Source organism: Cupressus sempervirens, chromosome 1 (genome assembly GCF_028749045.1).
Source record: "Cupressus sempervirens isolate cs-2001-9-10 chromosome 1, ASM2874904v1, whole genome shotgun sequence".
In the NCBI taxonomy this organism is placed as follows: domain Eukaryota; kingdom Viridiplantae; phylum Streptophyta; class Pinopsida; order Cupressales; family Cupressaceae; genus Cupressus; species Cupressus sempervirens.
In genome coordinates, this window is record NC_143118.1 from 226,398,698 (window position 1) to 226,426,305 (window position 27,608).

Consider the following 27,608-nt stretch of genomic DNA (forward strand, 5'->3'; position numbering starts at 1 on the left):
GAATTGTATGTGTCAAATATAAGTGCAGATAATGATTGATATTTATGGACAGTGATACTTCCATTTATCATTGATTATATGAATGTTGAAAGCCTTATAAATTGAAGTTAACCATATTTGAAAGCAAATTTGGATAATGAATTGTTTGATAAATATAACAGCAGCAATAAACATGGAAAAAACCCCAACATCGAAACCCTAGTTCTGATCTGTTTTTTAAGGTAGCCAGTGTAATCAGCGATAATGTATGCAATAGCAGCTACAAATCCTCATATGTTGCCCATATTGGGTTTGCAAATGATCTGAATATGTTGTTCATATATATATATATGATTTAAATGCAATTATTAAAAAAACAAAATTTAAAGAAAAAACACACTTTCAAGATGTTTGGGGACAAGACACTTGTAGAAGTCTTGGAGATGCTCAAGGGGCTATTGGGCATTGTTGAGAAATCTCAGAGGCATATGGCCATTTCCCCCATCTCTCGACATCTTGGTGGCAGTGGCGTGTGGATGCCTTGTCGTCATCTCCAAGGCCTGTAGATGTCCCAGTCTCAGAAACACGAGGCTTGTTGGTGAGTATTATGTGACACCCCACAACTCAAAATAAAATACCAAAGGGACTCTATTCTCTCTTGAACAAAATCACCAATGTGCTAAACTATGCGATGAGAAAGTTGACTCCAAGGTTCCAAATAGAGTCAATTTTGTTGTTTGGGGTCGGCTCAATTGGTTTGATGTATTGCTGGTACCCAAGGGGACTTAATGTAATTGTTCTAGGATGCTAACCTTTGTCATTTCCCCAAATTTCAATGTAATTATTTAATTAAATTAATTAATTAATTTGTCCCAAAATTTAAATAATAATAATAATAAAATGACCTTTATTTAGTTACTTAAATTAATTAATATGGGGTCCAAGTTAATAATATTTGTATTTGTGGTTGATTTAATATATCTCAAACCCATTTTTATTTTAATTGTTTCTGTAGGTGTTGCCGTCAACTATCTTTGTAAACCCTCGGGAGTTCCTCCGAAGGGTATTTAAGCACAACATGTAGGTCATAGTTGTGAGGTGATTTTGGATTATTTCTTTGTACTGTGAATTCTTGTTGGAGTTCAATATTGTTCGCCATTTTGGAAGTGAAAGATCTTCCCTACTTGGCTAATCCGGTTTTGGTGGGATTTAACCCTCACCCTATTCCGGCTTTGTATTACTTTGTTTCAGATCTAGCAGATTTGAAGCGTGATCATTGTTTGAATCGTAAATTATTTCTAGCTACCTCTGGCATTTGGCACTCATATTTGGTACTTGTACAATCTGTTCTATTATTAGTTTACGCGTAATTCTAGCATTTAAGTCTGGGCATCCATCTGCTATCAACATTTAATGATTTGCACTTCTATACAATTTCCATCCTTGGCAAATCTTGGCCATACAACCATTCATTGCACAAGTACTCTCCCCCATCGTCCGACAAAATTGTGAATCCCACCTCTGTACGGTTCAGGCAGATCCACCATATGGCCCAGTTATACCATATGTTCCAGCTGTGTTGTATGGCTCAGGTATACCGTACGGACTCCTTCAAGCACCATGCAACCACACTGAAATCATTGTATGACCCATTTCTGAGGTGTGTTGTTGGTTAATCTCTCATGCCGTACACTAGGACTTAGAGGGTGAACAAAGGGCATTAAGTACATCTTGGGTGTTAGTTCTTTCAAATCTCATATACAATTAGGCTGAGACTGGCTACCCGAAGCATTCAACAAGATTACCGAAGCATTGAAAAGGACTAGTGGAAGCATTGAGGAACACTACTTGAAGCATAAAGAAAGACTACTCGAAGCACTGAGGGAGAACTACCTGAAGCACTGGCTACTCGAAGCACTGGCTACCCGAAGCACTCAGGGAGAACTACCTGAAGCACTTAGGGAGAACTGTTAAAGGAATTAACCTAATAATCTATAGGTCGATGGGTGCAGATTGTGCCTAACTCTCATTTGCATATACTCCATTAAGAGGGCATGGTAATTACTTATACCTACTCTAGAGGTGTCGGCGATCAGAAGGAACAGGTTCTAGTATTACCTAACTAACCTTAGTTAATGCTAACTAATGTTATTCTAAAGTCGCCGACTTTGAGTATTTTAATTACTTGTTAATGCTAAGGGTGACGTCCCTTAAGGAACACACCCTATGATATGGGTATAAAGGCTAGGTTAGTTGTTGTTGTTCTAGGGATGCACTTTTGATATTTCATCTTTTATTACGAATTCCAATTAGAGTTCAATTATCTGTCATTTTAGAGGTGAAAGATCCTCCCTTCTTGGCATCCATAGTTTCGAGGGGAGCAACTCCTAACACTATTTTTCTTTGCTCTTGGTCTGAGATTGTTGTAATCTAAAGTGCTATTATTATTAAAGACAATTTCCTATTACTTATGCAAATCTCAAGTTATGTGTTTTAGTTCATCATTGTTTTCTGTATCTGTTTTAATACTTCCAATCAATTGATATCATACCAAGGTGAATATGGCATCGGTATAATTCATACGGAGGAAGAGTCTTTGAGGTCCTATGACTTAGATAGTATGTAAGGTCAAAGATGTGACCCTACCATCCATCCCTTCAGCCACACAAACATCTTAGTCCAAAGTATGGTGGTTTGATTGTCGTGGGCACTATATTCCTTGTCGTACAATGGTGTCTGATGCAAAGGGTCTAGGTTACCTAGAATCATTTAAGGTACACACTAGGTTTTCGTTTACCTTGGCAGTTTTCCAAAGGTCTAGTCCTTCCAAGCCTTCTCGAGAGGCTTCTTCTCTAAATAAGCTTGCTCTTGATTCACCTCCTTGTGGTCAACACTTGAGAAAATCACAAACTTGTGAGGCTACAAAATTCACCCTCAAATCTTCCACTTTCCTTAAAACATCCAAGGTAACCTACCGTTGCACATTACGATCGTGATACCATTATTGTAGTAGGACTAGTGTGGGTGTCTCCTACACTTCAAACATCTTGACTCAACAAATCTCTCCCCTTGGGTGCAAAACAAACTACCCAAACACCAACTTGCACAATTGAAGCCTACTAGGAGACCTAGTAGCAACTAGGCCTGCAATCTTGCTTTTCAACCCCTAACTCCCAAAACTGTCTTAATAAGGGCCCAAACAAAATACATTTAGGAATACCCTTTTGGCTCCTCTATACAATATCTCAAGAATTGGTTTAGGGTTTTATCTTTGACAAATTCATCACCAGTCGAAGTTTCTTGACAAATTACTCACCATTCTATGTCTATCCATACCCAAGGAAATTATAACACTCATTTCAAACCCGCATGTCCATTTACTATCTTTGCAATTCCAATTCCCCTTTTTCGTAGCTTGTCGCATCGAAATGCCAAGCCTAGGGCATCACGCCAAAAATTAGGGCTTGAGTGGATTGGTCCAAATCCAATTGCATGAGACCTAACATTCCATAAAGAATTGGCTATACCCAATGGTGGAATTTCAAGTTATGGCAATTTGAAACCCAAAACCTAGTGGTGTAGGGTTTAATGACCAATCTTCACTAAATTGGATGGATCTTTGAATGTGCACCAAATGGCACCAAACCAGTTGTGATGGAAAGCTTATTTACAATTTTACACAACCATGATAATTAATCTGGTTGGCCAATTAGGGTTCATCTATACAAAGGCAAAAATCAGAGGAATTGCTCAAAAAACTTGTTTGAAATATTCCAAAATTTCCCTTCTCATTCGTCAAACTTAACCATTACATGATGATTCAACCATACAGGCCTTATACCAACTTACCACACCTATCCCAATGGGTTCCAACTAATTTGAAAATTAGTTGGGCATTGGACCACGAACCACCCAATGACAACAATTTGTCAATATTGACAATATTATGATATTGACAACGTTGCAACTTTGAAATTTTACATCAAATGCGTGTCTCCTATTACAATGAGGCTAGAAACATGACAAATAGGTCACAAATAACCCAAATAACCATGAAACAACATTATACTCCTTCTTACCGAGTATAATGTGGGCTTCCGTCGACTATGCATTCAAATTGATCATTAGATTGAGAGAGGAGACCTGATTTGCAGCTTTTGCCCTTTGGGGGAGGTGGAGTCGGAGAACCATTTTCTTTTTTCATTGCCCCATCTACTACAAGATTAGGGGGAGGTTCTACTAGTTGTTTAGAGGGTGTTCAAACCTATCCTCTTTCTTTAGCTACATTGATTAGTGAGGTCTTGCTCTTTACGTGCAAGAGGCTATGCAGTTTCATGTTCATACTCTTGAGCTTCAGTCCCCACTAAGACAGAAACAGACTCTGGACCAGATCATCACCTCCTCTTTCTCTCCTAGGCCTCATGTCCGGTGGATGTAGAGGTACCTTGGTGACTCTTCATGGCATACTAGATATGTGGGACCTCACAAGGGGTACTTTCAGTAGGATCATCCTCTTCCTAGCGGGTATGTGAGATGTCCTAGTTTTCACCCTTGCCCCGAACCGCACCCTTCAGTTCTAGACTACTTCTCGTTTGTCAGGAGGTCTTAGCATTTTATTGTTCTTTCGTTTTGCTTTCCTATATTGTCTTTTTGCGGATACCATTTGGTGTTCCTGATGTTGGTTGAGACCTTGTTGTATATCTTTCAGCTTCTTAGACCCATTTTTGATCTCTAGTTGGACATTAATAAACTTATCTTATCTTACCTACCGACCTATGGTGGTCGTTGATCAAGTGTGACAACCAAGACCAAAATACATTACAAGCAACTAAATAGCTCTAATGGCCTTATTACATTACATCAATATATGAAATGGTCCTTATGAGACCTGAGTACATCAAACAGTGCTAAAAATGCCTTCAAGGATTTATTAAAGCTTTGGGTGCCCTACACCTGTGCCATATTAAGAAGACTATATTTTCTGCCCAACTATACATGGATTCTAGGAGAGACCAACTTGGTTTGTATAGTAAAGTGTTTGGCAACTTTGTTTTTAGAGTTGCACGGGTAAGACATATACCTTGCACTAATTTTCCTAGCCATAAATGGTAGCATAGGAGTCGTATGGGCATCTAAGGAGCCATATGAGATCAAGTTTGTGCTAAGGAAGTGTGAGACTATATGCTATGTTGGGAGGGTGTGCATATGCCAGGATTGGCATCAAAACTTTACAATATCATCAGTTTTAGCAAACACCATCCCAAAATAGTATCTTTGCCAACTAGTCTAATCAATTTCTAGAGTAACTCTACTGTAAATAGTAAATATGGAAAAATTGTATGAAATCCTTCCAAAAAGTGTTAGGCAAATGCATTAAACCATTTTAGCATATTGGTGGCATCAAATTTCTCCTTCATCACAATGACATAGACCCAAGGTTTTAGTTCCATCTACATTGCAAGAGAACTTAAAAATTGGGAAATTACATTATTATGTCTTGGTAGACAAACATGCTAAATGTCTAACCTTAAACAAGGCATGCAAACTATTTAAGAACCGAGATATTTTGGTCTATTCACCTCATAAGAATTTTTTACATAATATTTGTTAAGGAAAGGAATGGAGTAGATACTTGTGTAAACAATTATTTACAATTACTCTTTTTATGTCATGAAAAAGCCCCAAAACCAACAACCCATGAAAAATCGCGGGTCCTAATAAATGCTTTAATATTTTGTTTGGATAGGTTTTTGACGTTTCAAAGGTAAAAAAGTAAATTTTTTAGGCAAGTTTTAATGAAAGAATTTTCACACATTTTGGTGAAAACTTGATATAAAAAAAAAAATTGAAATAATCTAATATTTCTTTAATGGTCATCTCAATTCATTTAGGTAGTCTCTATTTCCAACTTCTATATACATTTGTTTCTTTTAGAAACATCATAATTTAATTGCTTGTATACTGTAAACTCAATTTTAATCATCAAATATAAAATTACCATTACATGGTATCAGAGTGGGTCGATGAAGATTTCAAAGTTTGGTTAATTTTTACGATAATTTCATAGCGCTCTTTTGGAATTTTTTTCCTAGATTTTTTTTTGATTTCTTAATAGAAACATTGTCTTTGTTTGTGGGTTTCTATCCTCTTCCAGCTTGCATTTTTTAAGTTTACAACTTGCATTTTTAGGTGCTATCTTTTTATTTTTTCTTTTGAAGCTAATTGTGGTGGCTATGGCTTGTGCTGTCGTTGAGAAAAAATGTGTATGGGTTTTTTAATTTTTGTCCATAAAAGTATATTTTTGGTGTTTTCTATATTTTCTCCATAAAAATTAGTGATGGGTTTTTATAATTTTTTCCCTATGGTCCACGGGGACACGTCCCCTGCCTCTGTACCCTAGTACCCGTACTGGGTACGAAACGGGGATGTGGGTACGAATTTTGGCCGTACCCTGCGACGTCCCTTTTTGAGGGAAAAGGGGACGGTCCCCGAAATGCCAAAAAAAAATTCATAGGAAACTTGGGTACGGATTTCCGTATCGGGGATGGCATTATTGTCCCTCGCCCGTACCCTTTTGCCCACACCGTCCCCTATTTTCCAGCCGGCTGCGAGTGAGTTAAAAATTAAAAAAAAAGGTTTTTAAAAAAAATTTTTTAGTCTTTTCTATCCTACTCGGGCCCCACATAGATGTTAACCCTAATGTATCTTCTTAAATAGTTAAAGTTGGAGTTCATTGCTCATTTAGAGTTGTTTGCAAGTTGGGAAGAGGAAGAGGAAAACATTCAACAACAACAAAAGAGGAGTGTGTTTTGGAGGTGGAAGAGGAGGTTTTGCCTTCATTTCTACTTCATTCTAGGTATTTTTTTTTTTTTTTTTTTGTTTGATTCAAATTTCATTGTTGTTTGTTGTCATTTTTCATTTTTTTCAATGACATAGAGAGGGCATGTTAATAGAACATTGAAATATATATTATTTTCTATAACTTGCAGCAGTATACTATAAATCATTGTAAAATCCAAAGGCAAAAACATGAGCAGCAGTGAGAGTGAGGGAAGTAGTGATAGCATGGAAGTTGCCATGCAAGAAATTCAAGTGTCACAATTACAAAGACCACGAGAAAGACCTAAGGCAGCCATTGATGAGCCTAATGTAGATGTCCCTATGGAAGATGCAATGCCTAATCCATTTGAGTGCCCTTCCAAAGCCCTAAAACAATATGCCAAAGGCCCATTCAACCCTAAGAAACCTCTCCTACAATTTGCCACAAAAGTAGATAAGAATAAGAAGAAAAATTCGGGGGGTAGTAGGGAATGAGAGTGTTATATATGTAAGAAGCATTATTTTGGGAGCTACACAAGAGTGTATTGCCATCTTTTATGGATAGGTGGGCAAGGGGTGAAAGGTTGCAAAAAAGTTACGGAGGAAGAAAAACTTGAGGCCAATAGATTGTATGTGGAGGGGGAGTTATTGAAATCCGGGGGTCCTACGAGTAGCACACCCACACAGTCATTGACTCCCACTAGCACTGTTAGTAAAGGGAAGGGAAAGGCCAAGACTAAGAGAGATACCAATGTGGCTGATTTATTTAACATAGAAGCAAAAGAGAGAGCTGAAGAGTCCATTGGCAGATTTCTTGTTGCTCATGGCATACCATACCATGTTTTTCGTTTCTCATTCTATAAACAAATGTGCAAAGATATTTATGCTGCTGGTCCCTCATTTTTACCACCAGGAGAGACTAAATTACACACCACTATCCTTAACAAAGAGTACTCAAAAGTAAACATTTTGATGGAGGATATGAGGCAAACATGGATGAGTGATGGATGTTCTATTATCATGGATGGTTGGACTGATATCAAACATCGGCCACTCATCAATCTTATTGTCACTAGTACAACAGGGGCCTATTTTCTTAGAGCCGTTGATTGTTCGGGAAAAAAGAAGGATGCATCCTTCCAATTTTAGATTTTGAAGGATGCTATAGAAAAGGTAGGGCTTCAAATGTTGTGCAAGTAATCACTGATTCAGCTCTGGTGTGTAAGTCAGCTGGACTGATAGTAGAGAGCACCTATAGACACATTTTTTGGACCTCATGTTGTGTACATGCATTGAATAACACTTTGAAGGACTTTGGGAAAATTGATTGGATAAAGACTATGGTGTTTGAGGCTAGAGATGTGCAAATGTTTATTTGCAATCATCACACATCTCTTGCATTATTTAGGACATTTTCCAAAAAAGAATTCCTCAAGCCTGTGGAGACTTGATATGCTAGCTACTTCATTTTGTTGGAGAGGATGCTTGAGGTCCAAGAGGCCTTACAATCCATGGTGGTCAATGCAGAGTGGAATAGATGGCATGAATCAAGCACCCCAGATGGAAGACTTGTCAAACGAAGAATCCTAGATGAGAATTGGTGGACCACAATGAGTTAAGAAACTTAAGAATTGGTGGACATCATAATTGTTATTATTGCTGATTTAATAAAAAAAAATTCTGATTTAAGCACTTGCTGATTTTTTTAACATATGATGTTTCTCACTTGCAATTTTCTTTGATTTGCAGATACATTTGCTCCTTCATTGACCCTATTGTGCAGGTCATTAGATATGCCGATATTGACTCTCCTAGCCTTGGAGAGATTTATGAGACCTTTGATAGCATGCTTGGGCAGATCAAGCAAGCTGTTAAAGATAAGAAACCTACTTTAGAGTTCTATAAGGAGCATCTTAAGCCCATTGTAATGAAAAGGTGGAACACTATGAACACCCCACTTCATATGGCAGCCTATGCAGTCAATCCAAAATGGTATGCACCAAGGCCTGGGAGAGTGCCTTCATCTAATGATGAGGAGGTGAATTTAATTTATGAAAGAATTCTGATTTTATAATATGTTTTTAAAATTTTTATTTTATTTGTAAAGTTTATAAACTCTAAGTTCTCACTTCTTAATTTTTGTTTGTTCAATATAGGTGAAGGAGGGCTTCTTCAAGGCCCTTTCAAAAATGTATAGTGCAGAGGATGCTGCAAAAATTCGAGGACAATGGCTTGATTTTGCCAATCTTCGTGGTCCAACATTTGGTAGACCGGAGGCGAGGACTGATAGAGCTACATTAGCTCAAAAGGACCCGATTGGATGGTGGACATGGCATGGTAGAGACGCACCTGAGCTGAAATCCCTTGCCACCCGTCTTCTCTCACAGGATTAGGTCAAGAGGAGCAACCTTACCTCTAGACGATCGGAGAAGCTTGTGGCTGTTCATAGTGTATTGCGACTACAGGAGTGACAGAGTCTTGAGTATCGACAGACTCCAACACTACGTTGGGATGTTAATCTTGAGGATGCATTGTAGATTGATGAGGATAACACACCCCCAGGGTTGCTTGGTGTTCCATTGGATGAGGACCCTCTGCCTACCCCTGTCAGTGATTCAGAGGATGAGATTGATAATGATCTTGATTTAGATAGAGATTTAGATTCCTAGAGGACAGCCATATATTTGGCTTTCCACTTTTCAAATACTCAGATACATTATTGCTTTTGATTATTATGGAGTTGGACACCTCATTTAGACTTCTAGTATTTACTTTCATTATGTCATTTTGATTTTCATTTCATGCATGATGATGATAGATTGATACTTGGAGCCTTTGGGCATTTTTGCTAATTGTATGCGATATTTGGATATATCATCATATCATATTCTCATTTTGATTTTAATCTTAATAGTTTTCAATTTCCATGTATTCTATGGTGAATGGTTTATCAATGTTATGATTTACCATTGTTATGGTATGCATATCAGAAATATATCTCTAAAGAAGTCTAATTCTCCATGTATAAAAAATTTAAAATCCCCCATATTTTATAGCCATCCCCTAAATTTTGACCTTGATCCGTACCTGTACCGGAAACACGTTCCCGTCCCCTAAAACATCGTCGTCCCAGAAACTCCGTGGAGCATAGTTTTTTCCTCAAAAAAATTTCTTGATGGTTTTCATAATGTTTTTCCCTGAAGAAAAATTCTGTATGGGTTTTATAATTTTTTGAATATAATTTTTGTTAGGTTTTATAATTTTTTGCTAAAAAAATTATTGTAGATTTTGTACAATTTTTCCACAAAAATTGTTTTGTGCAAGGGTTATTACCATTTTCCTCAAAAATTAAGTTTTCTTTCCTGATTTGTGTCTTTGATTTTGTGCCAGCTACTTGTTGAGGCTCTTTTTGCTGCACAATGATAATTCTGTGGTGCATTTTTCATTTTATTGCCTATTTTTTCATACAAAAATCGTGGGTTCTTTCTCTGTAGGATAGTTTTCTGATTTTTTCTGTAAAAAGAAAATCATAATTGATGTGTTAGTGCTTAGGTTTTCACAATTTGTTTTTAAAAAATTGTTTGCAAGTTTTGATTGATTTTCTCCTTAGAAATCATGTCTGGTTTTGATTAATTTTTATCCTAAAAAATCATATCTAGTTTTAACTTTTTTCAATTTTTTCCTTAAAAATGTTTCTGGGTTTTCTCAAAAAAATATCGGTGTTGTTGGTCTTAGGGTTTTTTATTTTGCCAAAAAAAGTCTTTGGAGGGTTTTGTTGATTTTCTCAACAAAACTTGCAATCTGTTTTACAGCATAGTGCCCATTTGCAGAAGTTTTTTGGTGAATTTTTGAGTAAAACCGTGCTATTTTTTGAAGCAGCTTGTGTTTGGCAATATACTCCTCAAAATTGTGGTTTCAGTTTCAGTACTTGAACTTGGTTTTACTGGCTAGAGGGAATAACAGTTCTTAATTTACTCAACATTAGGTTCAAAAGATTGTGGCTATCTTGGTTATTTCCAAAAGTTTTGCAGAATTAGAGAGGGTCTTAGCAGGTGGTTCATTTTATAAAGATTGTGGCTATCTTGGTTATTTCCAAAAGTTTTGCAGAATTAGAGAGGGTCTTAGCAGGTGGTTCATTTTATAGAGCGTTCTTCTATGCATTTGTGACCAAAAGGTGGCAGCTTTCTATGTATTTCTGAGCAAGAGGTGGCAGCCTTCTTTGCATTTCTGACCAAAAAACTTGCAGATTATTTCTTCTTTATGGTAGATAGAATGATGACCATTAAGGGAGGGCAGTAAAATAATGAAATGTTTCTTTAATTGTCATCTTAGTTTATTTGGGTTGTTCCTGTTTGAAACTTCTATTTACATTTGTTTGTTTTAGAATCATCCTAATGTAATTTCCTATATACTGGGAACTCCATTACCAGTATGAAATATACAATTACCATTACAGTAATATGGAAACTAATCTTGCTGCCATGATTGCTGTGTGAGAAATTGCAAAGTATTTCAAGTATGATTAAAATGTTAAGTAATTAATAGTAAACTGTCAAAAGGTGAATTAAATGACAACTTAATATTAATTATTTGTAGAGGAGGATTAGAAGTGACTAATGTGCCTAATTGAAACGATTACTATTGAAATGTAACTACTTGTAATTTCTGAATAGTCTTAAAAATACATATCAAAGGGAATATGGAGGGGAAGAAATTCATTTTGATTATCAAATGAAACTCCACTTTCTGTGAGGTTGAGCATTGTTCATTTCTTTTCCGTAGATGAAACCCTAAGGTAAGATTGGTCTTGATAGTGAAAGATTCCTATCTAGCCAATACTACGTGATTCATTCAAGGTCATAGTTTGTGTAGTAAAAATTCAGAGGTGAATCTGACAAGGTTTAACAATTATGCTCAATTTTCAAAAGAACAAGAGATTGTTGGTAATCAAATGTCTTTCCGGGAAATGCAAATTGATGGGTCATAAACTTATAAACTTTTTGTAGGCAAATATAAATTTGTACTGTGTGAATGATGAACAAGAAAGATTGCAACAGCCAACAGCTATGGGCAAGTAAGAAGCAGATCAAAGACTGAAGAGTTGTATGGAAAAGTACATATTACAATTGTGGTAATTTGCAAGTTTTCATTTAAATTTTCTGGGTAAGTTATTAAATCATTTGAACGCTTGTAAGTTTTAGGTTTCATGTACCGAAGGTCTGTCATGTCCCCATTTTGGAGGCAATTTGATTTAATTAATTTAATTAATTAGGTTGTCCAAAATAATGAATATTTTATGAGGATGACTAATTAATTATTTTTAATTAAATAAATAAGTGGTATTAAGTTAATTATTTATAAAGTTATCAAATAAATAAATATTAAAAGGTAACTTTATATTTAATTAATTTAATAAAGTGACTTGAATTATAAAATATTTTATAAAGTCACTTAATAGATAAAATAAAATAATGTTCTAGAAGCTTCTAGAGAAAGTGGAGGAAAAAGAATAAATAGGCACCCCGGGCTTCATTCTAATCATCCAAATTTGTTGTTGTTGATGTTGATGTTTGTTGATGTGCATTGCGGAGCCTAGGGTTTCTGCAATAGTCACAACTGGCCATTGAGAACGAAAACTCTCAATTGGTACGCAATTTTGAGAGTGTGAAATATCACTTGAATTATTGCAGCTGGGAGGAAGATACTTCAGTCTTCTATTTGTGCTACAGTGAGAAAAAATATTTGTGGCCATTGAGAACGAAAACTCTCAATTGGTACGCGATTTTGAGGGTGTGAAATATCACTTGAATTATTGCAGCTGGGAGGAAGATACTTCAGTCTTCTATTTGTGCTCCATTGAGAAAAAATATTTGAGTACAAAAAGCAGTTCGAAAAAGCAGGCCGAAAAAGCAATTCGAAAAAAGCAGTTCGAAAAAGCAGGCCGAAAAAGCAGTTCGAAAAAAGCAGACCGAAAAAGCAGTCCGAAAAAAACAGGCCGAAAAAGTAGAACCGAAAAAGCAGGTCTGGAAAAGTAATCCCAAAAAAAAAAAAAAAAAGCAATCCGAAAAAGCAAATTCGAAAAAGCAAAGAAAATTATTGCAGCCATCTACAATCAGGGGCGGCAGCTAGAGAGGCACGACTTGGGCACTTGAGGAGGTTATTTTCTGTTCAGTGGTATTGCAATACATCTATTCTCTAAGGCGACTTCATATGCCAGGTTTGATGTGTATTTTCATAGTTGCCTTTCACTATAGAGTGCTGTTGTAATTGTCATTTCGTATCAGACCTATCATTCATTAATAGATATATCATTCATTTTTACATTCCTCACAATAGTATCAGCAATCCATGGCTTTAGTTGTATTTAATCATGCATGTGATTAGCGTATTGCTGTAGGGGAGTATTGAAGCTAGATATTTAGTGTTGCATTAGTTTTCATTGGCAGTTGTAGGTGCATATTACTTTACCAACAATCATCATATTTTGATATCTTTGTAAATGCCAAGAGTCTTGGCTAACTTAGTATGAATATTGTATTGGATAGTCATTCTCAATTAAGGAGATACAATTGCTGGTCATTAATAGTTGTCTTTGAGCGTTAATATATCATTTTTTATAAGCTAGTTAGCTTGCATACCAACCGTTTGTTAAAATACCAGTTGGCTGTAGGTGATCATTTTCATGATTAGAACTCATATATGCATTCACTATTGCCAAAATTAGTTGCATATTTATGTTAGGTCATTGTTTAGACAATTTGGAGTCTTTGTAAGCATTCTCTTTGAGGCAAATCCAAACAAGAATCACTGCAGCAATTTGAAAAGTTATATCAGTCAGATGACCCTTGCTTGCAAAGTGTTTGACGAAATGTCAAACAACTGAAGTATAAAGATTTTTGGTGTTTGAAGAAGTTATAAGTTGTTGGGGTTATTACAAGGTCAGATTTCTAATTCAATGCTTGAACAGAATTATTCTTCATGCTTTTAAACATATGATAAATTTCAAACGCGTGACTGAAAGTAAGAACTGTAGACGGAAGTAGTTTTGATCATGTAGACCGAGGCTGATTACTAGTTTGAGGAATGTTCAGGTAAAATACTATGTTTAAACTGGAATTAAGGCTGACCAAACTTTGTATCCTACTGGAACTAAGAAACAGCAGCATTCATATCCAAGAACTAATGAGATTATATTGATTGGCTAACTAGATTGTGAGAGGTTATATTAATTTGTTTATAGTATATGCAGATCATAAGTATAAAAATGGAATACATGTCATTGATTGTTCTTCTTGGGCTTCTACAGCTGTGGATTTCTCAACAGGTGATGATCCATGGCCAATTTTTGAACTGCAGAAGAAATATAATTCTCCAGGGAAGTCTCCCCCTCTTTCTGCGTAAGTTCGTCCATTGTAAAATGCAAATATGTATAAGTGATTCATTCTTCTTCATTTAACTTAAAACCCACAATATAGATGTTTTGGAATTTCAGGGAGTTTTATACAGGTTGGCTGACACACTGGGGTGAAAAGTTTGCAGCGACAGATCCTGCAGCAGTGGCTACTGCATTAGAGGAAATTCTGTCGAAGAATGGATCAGCTGTGCTATATGTATTTTCTTACCCCATTTTAGTTATCTGATCTGCACTTATATTGTATAGCACGTGTAGGCTTGTAGCAGCTAATTCATATTGCTGATATCAGATGGCACATGGAGGGACAAGTTTTGGATTTTTCAATGGTGCAAATACAGGTTCAACAGCTTCAGAATATCAACCAGATTTAACTTCCTATGATTATGTAAGCTTATTTCTGTAGCTCTGTAATAATTTAAAGGAACCATATATCACACCCTCTTAGAATTTAAACATTTTTATTCTTTTATAGATAGTTAGATATAGATATGTTGGCTGTAACAAATACATTATTGAAGAGGTTTATTTTCAACTAGGACGCACCCATCAGAGAAGATGGAAATGTCGACAATCCCAAATTCAAAGGTACTTTGGAATTAGTAAGGTTCCTATGATCTTTGCATTTTCTAATCTTTCTTTCTTACCGATTCCCAAGCTACTTACGATACAATAGTTTGTTATGTATGTGTTTGCTTCATAGTTAATAAAATAATCCTATGCCAATGAAGAGAATTTATATCATTTTGTGTTTTCTTGGCAGGGAATATTCATTTATGAATTAGCTATGGGCTTATAGCTTTAGTTTGAGGAAAAATATGCCCATCCCAGTTCTGCATGTAGTTTTTACTAAATATTTTGCGCTCTGTTTGCTTTTCAGGCCTTGAATGTCTTTATGATTTGTAAATTACACTAAAATAAGGTTGTGTTGCCAAGATTCCGCTTTGTTTCCATTTCTGAGAAACTTGGTTTTCCATAATCATCCTATGTGCACTCTCAGTAACCTGATCCATTCACCTATTTATGCTTTCTAATGCATAGGATTCTGTGTCCAGCACTACGGGATGTGATTGGCAGGTACAGTCGAAACCCACTTCCTGATATTCCAATTTCAAGAGGGACAAAGGCATATGGGAAGGTGCATCTACAGAAAATTGTGACTTTGTTTGATGCACTTGAACAACTGAGCGAACCACCTGAAGGAATTATATCCGAGTTCCCTGTAACCATGGAATCCCTCCAGGAGGTATTGTTATTACAAAATCTTTTGAAATACTCAGTTTCCTGAATATAGGTTATCTAGATATAATTTCTGGTATTATTTATTGATTGGATTTTACCATTTCCCAAAATTCATATGGTGAATATGGACATTCTAAGTACATCTACTTATGACTCTTTATGTTTTTAAGATTCAGACTTCTGGATTTATACTATATCAGTCAAGGCTTCCATTGCACACTAGAATTGGAAGTAATCTGTCAATACCGTTGGTGGGTGTTTCATTATCAATATTTAATCTCGATTTTAGGAGTTTATGTATTTAATTTGTTGCTTATAACTACCATGAATCTTTAGGTTCATGATCGTGCACAAATATTTATCGCACCAAAATGTGGCAACCAGCACAAAAATCCAATATATATTGGGGCAATTGAACGATGGTCACATTCATCACTCACCATCCCAAATTTAGCATGTGTCCCTGGTTCACAACTGCTAATATTGGTAATTTCCATCTCTCTGATTCACTGCTGGTTAAGACATCTTTAGTCATATTTCTTGACTAAGTTAATATTCAGTATATGCATCTTTTACCTATATTTGTTATCATTCTTCTAATATGAACTTTTTGCATAATCCATGAAGAATATATGCTCCAGAAAAGTCTTAGTATTTATGATATTTTTTAGGGTTTGTTAGCTGCCTGTGGTAAGCCTGTACCAGCTGCACATGATGTCTAAATGAGATGCTTGCAGCAGTTTACTTTGTTTCAAATGTTGACGTCTAATTCTATTTGTCTCTGCGTATCCTGCTTGACTTTCAAACTTTAGTCAAGTTTTCAGCCATTCTTATGATGATTTTCATTTTTCTCAATTCTTTGCACTTTCTACATAATATTAGTTTCTTTTTAAATCTGAATACTATTCTTTATATAATATTTTTTCTGTAAGTCCCCTGTTATATAAAATTTCAAAGGATTTACAAGGATGTATAGTTATGAAGGATGTACTTCTGCAATTTCATTTCTATATCTGTGTCACTGTAAACTTTCTATTAGTTAAAATCTTAGTTACCTGGGTTTGAACCAGTTCGAAATACTGGTCTGGTTCGATCCATGTTCAAACAGGGTTCAATTTGCTTGGGGCTGGTTCGAACCCACAGTCCAGGAATTCAAACCCGGGCGAATTTCAGCTGCCCAGATTGAATTTGGTGCGTACCCGGGTGAATTTCTAGCGATGGATTACTTTCAAGGCATTTTTTATAACAAACTTGATATTGTTTTGAGTTCCACAGCCCTAAAAAGTGAATGGAAATAGGTTATTTTGGCTTCTAACATCATTTGTGGTGTGCAAATAGGTGATTGAGAAAAAGTAAGTTTGTGCAAGGTGGAGTTGGAAGATTGGATTGTTAGCTATTTTGAACTTGCTTTTATGATTCATGGATTATGATTTAGCTTTCATGTTTTCAATCTTTGACGTTGAACTTGAAAAATGAAATATATGATGGTATGATCTTGATCATGATGCTATGATTACAACTTACAGCTTTAAAGTTTATGCCTATGGTGTTTTTGTTGTTTAAATGATTAAATTATATGATTTTATGATACTCTATACTTCTAGGCTTCATATATATATATATATCTATTTTTAATAATTTTTTTTACATGTATTGATTTTATGATACTCTATGCTTCTACGCTTCACACACACACACACACACACACACACACACACACATATATATTTTAATAAATTTTTTTACATGTTTTTGTACTAACGAACTCAAAACCCTTTCCAAAATTTTGCTGTACCAGTGAATTGGTTCTTTGAACCCGTATTTCGAATTGAACTCGAACCGGTAACTAAGTTAAAATCATAGGGGACAACATTTTGTGGTTGCCGTCTATAATTCGACACTCAGTTGATTTTCTGTGTGTGAAGTTCATTTTCAAGTTTTTCAAGTCTTTGATAAGATAATTGAAAATACATGATAGTTAAAAATGTCTTATACTAGCGCCTTACGCCAGAAGAATTGTGTAATCATTTTCAAATTTACAATAGCAATATTTTACATTGCCTGATGTACTTCTGTATTTCCTGTATGCTAATATCACTTGCAAGACTATCTTTTCTTTCCCTAGTGGCTCCATGTAAAAGTCATTCTGTTCTTTTAGTTGCTTTGTGATATATGCCACTAATGACTTCCTGTTCAAGGTACTATTGGGCATGCTTTGTCTTGTTATTGTTCAGGTTTTGATTTTCAGTATATAGGCCTCTCTTTGAAACATGTCTTGTTTACAAGTATTTAAGCTGGTTATGTGGTTTTTGTTACCAGCATTCTTTTTCCACAAAACAAGCATCCTTTGATTCAACAAATGTTATAACTCTAACAGAAGATACAGGAAAGTTTATACAGTAGTTATTTTCACTGCATACTCTGTTGAATGCTTACTACTTACAATAGATTTGTTGGATCTTCAGGTATTTACTTCAAAGAAATTGTCATGAAATAATCATAATTTATTGATAGAATTCTGATTGTTTTTTCAGGTGGAAAACATGGGCCATGTGAATTATGGACAATTTATGTATGATCCCAAGGTATGCATGTCAAAGTATAATGAAACTTTTTTTGCACTCAATGGCTGGTTTTAAGTTCTAACTATATTGTGGGATGCTAGAAATTATGAATCAGTGCTTGATTGTCTTATTTTCTTTTCTTGATCTTTCAATTCAAATATGCATTACTTTTTTTCGGGGTGACAAAAGCCGGGTTATAGGCACGAGGAGCCAAAACTAAAGCAACCAAGAGGCCACATGGATAAACAGTACATTGAGATACCAGCCAAAAACCAAAAAGATCAACAAAGCTATCCCTCATAGAAACCAACAGCCACAAATGAATTAGAAAGACACCCTGAGTCACCCAAATGGTAAACCATAGGCCATGAGGAAAGATGTAATAACTTCTCTTTCTGGCAATACAAACTTTTGCGCTCTTCTCCTCAATTGAGTACTCAGGTATTTAGACATACAGTTTTCTTGTAACTGCAGATATGTTTTTCAATTTTGACAAGGTTTAAATGTGTTTTAGAAAGACTTCTTTCCTTTGAATTTGTTGAAAATACAAATATCTGTTCATGTCCTTCCAAAATACCAGTATACTGAAAATAAAAGCATTTTTTTTATTATAATCTGATAAAGATTTCATAAAGGATATCATTCACGAACTTAAAGCGAAATGGTATAGTAACAGAAAAGAAATAAATCCTAAATATATCCATTCAGTTCTGTGTACTAACTTGCATAGTACAAATCACCTTGCTCAGTATATCTTGAATGGAAGTAGGCAATACCTCCATTATTGAACTCAAGAAAAGCCATGCAAAGTTTGAGAATACCTGCGCTGCCAGAAACTGATCCCAAAAGCCAATGGACCATCCTTTGTTCTCGACAATATATCCATACCGAGCTTTCCTTGCTTGAATATTACAGCTGCTGATACTTTTTGATCCCAGAGTTTGATTTTACATTTCCAAACTAGGATGACGGTTCAGGTTCAGGGCTGCCAGTAAGGCAAATTTTTGAGAAGGGGTTTGGGTTTGTTACTACAAAATTATGTAACAAGCTTTTCTACCCAAGAATTTGTTAATACATATATTGATAGGAAACACCTTGAACAAGCTTTTCTACCCAAGTCTTCAAGACTTCTAGAGGGTTCAGAACATACTTCAACTGATAAAGACTCCTATCTTGGTTTTGTCCCATCCATTAAAACTCCTTCAACACAAGGTCATCCTATCAAGAATAGCTTTCTCCCACTACCTATTTCTTTGTTCATTAAACTCTCAAGCACCATGCCTCGAAGATTCTTAGACTGACTTACAGGAGTTTGAAAGCTTTAACTGTAACCCGAGATTGCTTGGGTAGGTGTGTAGAATCCATTAAAAGCCAAATCTTGCTTACCGATCCCTTGGTTTTACCTTAATAACCTTGTAGCCCTTTTAGGCTACAATTAGGGCTCCAACTATAGTTTTTAGACCTTAATTTGACAAACCTCTTAAGGACCCCTCAAACGAACACCCATTCCAGATATCCTTTTGGATTCTTCAAAGGATTGTCTAGGTCTTGTACTCTAACAATGACTGTACATGCCCTAGCTCAACAATGTCGATTTAACAAGGGTTTTAAGGTTTTGAGGTCCTCACAGCCTTCGATACTTTCAAAACCTTATCAAATGGATTCACCCAAACTTGATCTCGATCACACAGCATCTTGGTACATTGCTTGGTCACTGTGCATCATTATTTTGACCAGTTGAGTTCACTCCTGCAAGCATTCATCAAGTAACAGTGTCTTGCACCTTGTCGGGATACACATAGTCTCGCCTAGGGCTTTGTCTTAAGAATAGAAAACGTGCTTTTGTGACCTCCAACCATGAATGGTATATAGTACAGTGACCCTACTTCCATCTCCCAAAGGGTCGTACAGGTTCAACAGTGAGAAATGGAGTTAGGGCTAATTTTGTACAAACTGCTCAAATCTGACCAGTGACTGACAGTGAGCAAAGAAATTTTAATTTGCCTATCAAAACTCAACAAAAACCAACGCACCTATGTATAAAGATGTAAAACAAAATGATCTAATGATTGAACACAAGCAAAATAAAATTTCAATCCATTTAAGGAAAGATGTTCAAGATGCAAAAGTTCTGCAGTAACAGTTTGTTTGTTTGCTCATTCAACCCTGTACATCAAAGGCATCCAACCGTACCAAAATGGTTTGAGAGGGCTTAAATACCCTTGCTCTTGCCATCCGAATTGAACCTTGGGCATTTGAAACCACCTTGATGTGTTTTCCAAAACTTGCCAAAAGTTGACAAGAATGTTGCACAAAAATGCAAAGTCAACATGACAACTTTGTCAACTTTTTTTACAAGTCTATACAAACTCTTGCTTCCTTGCAATTGATGATGCAAAATGATATCTTATGTCATCCTAAGACTATTTGGACTCCAAACAAGCCCTCCTATTATTTTGACTCCTAGGTCCAAATTGACCAATTTGACAAAATTTTGCCCAAACAAGGCAACTTTGGCCAAACTTGGCACAACTCTTACTTTGGCTTCTTGAACACTCTAGAAACACACAAACACACACTTGAGCTCATGATTATCCCTTATTACATTCTTTGACCTGTCAAAGGGCTATCAAGCCAAAATTTGACTAGGATGTTGACCTATCCTAGGGTGCTTCTGTACCATATATATATATATATATATATATATATAGAGAGAGAGAGAGAGAGAGAGAGAGAGAGAGAGAGAGAGATTTATGAAGCCTAAAATCACGAGTTAACTTTAGAATGTCACATGATATCATAAAAATGTTTAATCAACAAAAACACCATAAACTTGCCATCATAGCATCATGAGTCATGATCATACCAGCCAAGCATTATACACTTCAAGTTCAACAACAAAGATTCAAAACATTAAAATTAAATCATAACAACAATTCAAATATCATTGTTTGAAGCTCAACTAATGGATTAAGAATTATTGATATTTTTCTTCTTCTTCATCATCTTCACTTCCCTTTTAGGATTTTTCTCTTGGAAACATGTTTGAGGTAGTCTTGGGTGGTAGCAATTTTCAAGTCTCGGAGTTCGAGAGTGAGTTTGAACAATTTTGGCCTGCCACAAAGTGATGTTTGTCTAGGGTGTGAGCAAGTGTTGAGCTAAGTCTGTCAGGAATATAGGATTGAAACCAAGTGATATATGAGGAAATGAGTTAGAATCATTAGAAAACCCATGTTCCAGCATCAATTTGACCTCAAAAAGCTAGGCACAGTTGTGGGAGATAACATTGCTTAAGGCATGTTGCATCCTAAAATTTGGTAAAGTCTCAAATTTTTTGAAAACCCCTAAAATGTAGAATCTGCATTTTAACTCCTATGAGGCTGACACCTATCTCAAATTTCTTGACAGTATCTGTACAAATATAACTTGAAGTAAGAAAGGACATAAATGTGTTGGTTGCTGACTTTGACCATCCATAGGCTGAAATTCGTATCTTGTTTGATTGTTGTCCACGTATTTTGCTTTTGGTTCGCTTGGGTCCAGCAGATCCATGGTTTGTTTCGAGCTAGGCCTCTATGGTTAGACCTTGTTTAGACCCACAGGCATACTAGACCGGTACCACGAACTAGTTCTAACCGTGGCTAGTATTGGGGCCCATTTGGACAAACTGGACATCTTAGTTTCCAAATGTAAAATTCCTGTTTGAGCACCAACGTCTTATGTTAAGCTTCCCATGTCTTTCATTGACTTGCCATATAAATCATGCAGGTAAATTGGAACATAAATCTCATATTCCCCATAGAAACAACACCACTATCTCCAATGTTCAAGTCTGCTATTATTTGTTGTACCTTGTCAAATATTAAGGAAAGTTATATGCTTCACAACCATTTAAACTCTTGATATGATTGCCAACCAATAAGTCTTTTATAACATTAAAGGTGAAATATTCAGTTATTAAATATTTAATCTACTCTTATATTATTTTTTTCCATTATTAACATTTCATTGCTCTTCTGTTCAATATGAAATCAAGGTAACTTGGACTAACTTAAATGATTAACCCTTTCACCTTATAATTCTTTTTAAATTAAACTCACGAACCTACCATATGTATATTATGCCCAACATAAAGAAATAGGTTTCTCATGCAAACCAATATACCATTTAAAAACAATAATATTTTTATTCCTGGCAACATAAATAATTGTTCAAATAATCAAATGTTCATCTCTCCCTACAATAATGTATAAAATAATTCATTTCGAACATTGAATAAATGCTCCAATCACCAAACTGTTTTTGGAATAAATCATAGTTACCGGATTCTCTCCTCTGAGTCTTGGAGGCAGATGTGGGTGCTTACTGAGGCACTTGCGGAAGCTAGTGCGTTCTAGTGCATCCACAACCCAAATGTGCATCTTGGGCACATGGAGAGCACACCAGCGCACATCAATGAGCATCCAGGGCAGAAAATGTCAAAGATGACTTTTCTCACTTAAAACATCATTAAAACACGTGCTTAATACCTTTATTATTATCTTTATTTTTTGCATCTAAACAATGAGAGGTCCCTAATAGAGGCCATTTGTTATTTTTTGGTCTCATTTTTTTTTTTTGCTTTGCATATGTGTACACCCACACCCACACTCACACCCACACCCACACACATGTAAATGCATCCAAAACCCCTCAAAAGAATTTTTGCACACCGATTCTCGCACTTGCGTACGCATTCACCCTTGAATGGACAACTTAGGAATAAATAAATTCTGAGATTATTTTAGTTTGCGCATTTATTTCTCTACAAGCACTGTGAAATACTCAACTTGCACCTCCAACTCCAAATTTTGTTTTTTTCAGTTAAAGTTTTATAGCTATGAGAGAGAATAGCTACTTGAGATGGTATGTCGTGGTTTCTTGAGATTCATCTGATGTTCCTTATTTGAAGAGACATGCGGCGTGCAAAGAGATGCATGTTTTGAAATATGAAAAAACATGTAGTATGTAGATAGACATGTTTGGAAATATGAAAAGATATGCAACATGCAAAGAGACATGTGTTTGGAAATATGAAGAGATTTTCAGTAATGATACGAAGTCTCTTAATTCACGACATATATGATTTCTTTGTGTGATGAGTGTACTATTCATTTAGAAGCATTCTACTTAGACCTCAATTATTTAATAAAGGACATATTTTTTGTCTGGCTAGGTTTTCCCCTCAAGTTGGAGGATTTTCCCAAGAATAATTGTTGTCTTTTTATCTCGCAGTGTTCTAAAAATATTAACAATGTTTCAGAATTGGTCAGATAACAACAAATGAGGGAGTGCCTCTTCTTCATTAGTTTGTGTATCTGTTGTAGATTGCAATATTTTGTAGGAAATTTGTATCTGCTGAAATTGTAGTTTTGATAGAGATCATATTTACCTGAAATGATTGCCTAGAGTTCTCTGAGATTCTTCTACTTTGTTGGACTATAATAATCAAGTTGGGTTATTATTTCTTGTTCTTGTTTATTCATCCTGTTTGCGAACTGCTTCTTCAGCAGTCAAGTTATTCTTTGCAATGTTTTGTTCGAGACTTTGCAATTGTCTCTTTCCATGTTTGGTTGTAGTTTCAATTTGGAGTTGTATTTTACTTGAGCTGCAACTGTTAATTGTGCATTAGACACCTTACATTGTTAACCTTTACTATGGTCTTGCTCTATTTTTTTTTGTTCTCAAACTATTTATTTATTTTTCTCTGTGAGCGCTGTGGCTATGCGGTGGGATCTCCATATCTATCTTGCATTGTTGACAACAATTAGTGTTGTATTGTTATTTGTTTGACCTTCTTCGATTAAGTTTATTATTTTATATTGTGAGTGCATATGAAGAAGCATGATTAACTATTGGCATTCTATGAATGCTTGTATTATTGTAACGGTGAACATCTTAGTTGCATAGTGTATGTGTAGAGATTTATTGAAATGAAGATTTTGTATTGGCCTCTTCATCTTTACCATGGGTAGTTTTTGTGGCATTCACAATGGAGCTATACGCTTAGGTGACTCAATTCAAGTCTTTGCCACTCAAGGGGTTTGAGTATCGCTTGGAGGGTGTTTCGCTTTGACTGCAATAAAGAGATAAGTGTTTTATGATTATACTTTTGAATATTTATTTTGACTTTTATGTATATAATTCATGCAATAACGTAGAGAGTAGAGAATCATGTATGCTTCTAGTATTTACTGAAAATATTTATTATGTAAAGGGAAAGCTTGATGAGCTTGAGAGATTGCATTTAGAGGGAGTTGAACTCCAAGAATTCAAGGCAACCTATTAAAGGGATAATGCATTAGAGATTAAGTTGAGACTGAAAGTATTTAGTACGTAAAGGGAAAGCTTGATGAGCTAAAGAGGAAGGACTACTTTAGGCTCATTAAGATTCAAAACGAGCTTGTGTGGCAGATGAAGAGTCCAAGTCCTTTCTAGAGGATCAATAGCTCGTGTCCTAGCGTGGCTGCAAAAGGTTTTTGTTTGGTTAAGCATTGAAGTCTTCTCTAATTTATTGTGATAATTTAGTTGTGGGAATGCAACCCCCTGTTGAGAGGGGTCTTAACATTTAGTTATTCTTATTATGTACTATAATGAGTTCTTCTCTATGATAGAGACATTTGAGGTACAACCCCTTGTGAATGGGTTCTTCTCTGTATGTAATAACCCCTTAGCCGTTTATAGCTTAAACAAACATCAAATCCTTTCACAATTCAGTGATTTGACCTTTTGTCAAACACTTGGCAAGCATTCTCCACTACTAGCTAGCTCTACTAAATATATGATTTAAATTGCTATGGGCTGAAGTAATCCACAAACTACATATTCCCAAGTAGCAATCTTTTTAATTTAGTTCCAACTCATTTGCAAAATCTATTGGCTGAATTCTGATACTAATTTAGTAATGAACAAAGAACAATTTCCTTATTCACCATCTCTGCACAGTAATAAACTGCAGATTCATTTATTTATATCAACTGAAAACATAGAACTTGTTATAGAGCATCCAATTAAATTCTGAACCAAATTACGGCCTCCATTGTCTGCTACGTGAGCCTTACATAGGATAATGGAGTTCCAAAATCAAATTGCAAACCTCCAGGTGTTGAATGCAACCCCATTTCAGCACAACATGGGCTCCCAACTTGCAATGTAGGTCACATAAGTTAATGCAAGTTCTAATACAATTGTAGCCTGTTTGAAGATAAATAGAGACCCTAATTGGTGTTTCTTGACCTTTCAAAAGTGATCACAGGCATGAATATAACACCAGTTGCTGCTACAGGAGTATATGGCAGCCTTCAAGAATGCACAAGCAGCTCTAACCAACATACACAGGTCAGTAATATATTACGTTGCTCCAAGGTTTTTTAGAATTAATCCCAAAATTCTTAGCTAACAAACGCTTCTCCCAGCCACAGATGAACAAAATAAGGAGATGTCACAATCTCATATCCAATCCATTATACATTAGCGATGGATGAAAACTCACAACTCAAAACCCTTACAAGAGATAATCAGAAGATAAACCATAGCAGCAAATTCTCCTTAGACACAGTTGAACAATAGGAGAATGACAAATTGTATACTTTAGCACAATTTGCAAAAGTAATTCTCAGAATAACCCTTATACTTCAGCAAGGACACACAATTCAAAAAACTCAGAAAAATTCACAAAGGCAACAAAAGCAAATAAACATTCAAGCGTGTTATTCTCAACAAATGGGCTTGTATTTATAATCTTTAGATGCCCTTTTTGTTCTCAAAATCTAACTTCACTCAAGAAGCTTCACCACACAACATTAGTTAGAAGATTCCATTGGATTCTTTCACTTGACTTGGCTTAACTAATTAATAAATGACTCTTTCTAATGATAACTCAACCCTCAAGTTAAGTGAAATTATAACTTTGTAATAAGTCATTTAATAAATTAATAATAATTTGGCCACAAAAAATATAACTCCCAAAATACTCATTTAAATATGTTGTTTGAAATAGGAGTTATACCTATTATTTCTCCATGTCACCAAATGCACTTTCCAAAAATAGGAAGGGTCCATCTCAATCAACACCCAACTTGTCACAAATAATAATTAAACAAAACTAAGCCCAAACAAAGTCCACTTTGAGCCAAATGAAGACCAACTTGTAGCTTACTGAATTGTGGAGAGGACAAGACCCTCCAAAGCCAAACCACTGCCTCAGAAGACCCTCTATCCACAATAATTAGCCTACGAGTGTGATAACCCAATTTTAAGATAGATTTTTAATAATAATTGGATAATATAATGTTATTAAATAAATAACGATAATAAAATTAATATTAAATATAAATTTAGGAAATAATAATTATTTAATCTATATTATTAATAAAATAATATTTAGTATGATATTTTAAATAACTAAAAAATAAAAAATTTCTGTAATGTCCCCTTTCTAGCATTCATAGCATGATGTTGTCGTTAGCCTATTTCCCCACAGTCCCGTAGGCTAACTAGGACATTAAAGGGGCTTAGAGGCCATTTGGCCTAGACAGTTTCAGTTGCAGGTCCTTCTGAGGGGTTCTGAGGCAACTTTGGGCATACTTACTAGTTATAGTAAGTCATCTTGGACATGGCCGGACATTCAGTCACAGTGGTATGTTGATGGTAATTGTTTAAAACCGACAAGAAGATTTATTTATCATTGATAAGATTTGTTATGCATTGATAAAACCATTTTATAAAGTTAAATTTAAATATTTAACTTTATTAATGCATAGACTATAGTTTGTGGGAAATATTTAAATTAAAAGAGTTCCCTTTATTTTTATAACACATTGGAGACATAAGGTACATAAAGGGAGTTATGTTTTATCCCATATTGAGAAAACGAAGGATTGAGCTCTTGTGAGAACACTATAAAAGAAATGGAAGAGCTTTTTTTTTTTTTTAATTGTATGCTTGGATGAAGATTAATGTTATGTTGCTGGATATTTGATTATCGGGCTTGGAGGACGGAATCCCTCTTTGCTAGCATTCTCTTCGCTGTTGGAAGACACAGTCAGGAGGATCAAGGGTGTTTTCACTTCAGGAAACACACTGGGTTTCATTTGGGGTGTTTGCATAAAGAAATTTACAAGGGTTTGAGGTGCAGATCTGAAGTTAGTTTTTGCTACAGTCGGCATGAACAGTATTTTGCTACAGTACGGCGTGAACAGTGTTGGTATCAAGTTTACTTGTTTTTCCGGCTGAATAGAAGTTTGGAGGGCTGGCCGACTACATCTACAAAATACTACGGCCACTAATTCCAGGTTTCTTCTGTCAAATTTTGATATTTTGCATAATAATTGTTGAATACAAGTCTGAATAGTTGTTGCAGCCTTTAAGGCAGCTATAAGTGCACATCTACATTTAAAAATCACCCTTTATTAGCAGATTGAAAGAGTTTCCAGATTTTTCATATACTATTGAATGTGTACCAAGTGTTTGTGAAAATGTTATGATGTGTATTATGCATTTCAATGTCACTTCATAGTTGTTCGTAAATCTACTCATTGGAAAGCAATTTATTG

General features: G+C 35.4%; 1 protein-coding gene across 9 annotated transcripts in view; it reads left to right on the plus strand.

Annotated features, from left to right (window-relative positions):
• BGAL17 (beta-galactosidase 17) overlaps positions 1-27,608 on the plus strand; it is a 271,275-nt gene that overhangs the window by 108,266 nt on the left and 135,401 nt on the right. For 6 of the 9 annotated variants that reach the window (XM_089821450.1, XM_089821424.1, XM_089821433.1 and 3 more), the window contains exons 8-15: positions 14,105-14,195; positions 14,291-14,408; positions 14,502-14,597; positions 14,749-14,797; positions 15,265-15,455; positions 15,622-15,702; positions 15,788-15,937; positions 17,986-18,036. In XM_089821450.1, the coding sequence (XP_089677576.1) occupies positions 14,105-14,195; positions 14,291-14,408; positions 14,502-14,597; positions 14,749-14,797; positions 15,265-15,455; positions 15,622-15,702; positions 15,788-15,937; positions 17,986-18,036 (827 nt within the window). The remainder of the gene's footprint in view (positions 1-14,104; positions 14,196-14,290; positions 14,409-14,501; positions 14,598-14,748; positions 14,798-15,264; positions 15,456-15,621; positions 15,703-15,787; positions 15,938-17,985; positions 18,037-27,608) is intronic. The other 3 variants (XM_089821443.1, XM_089821456.1, XM_089821410.1) reach the window with 1 other exon arrangement.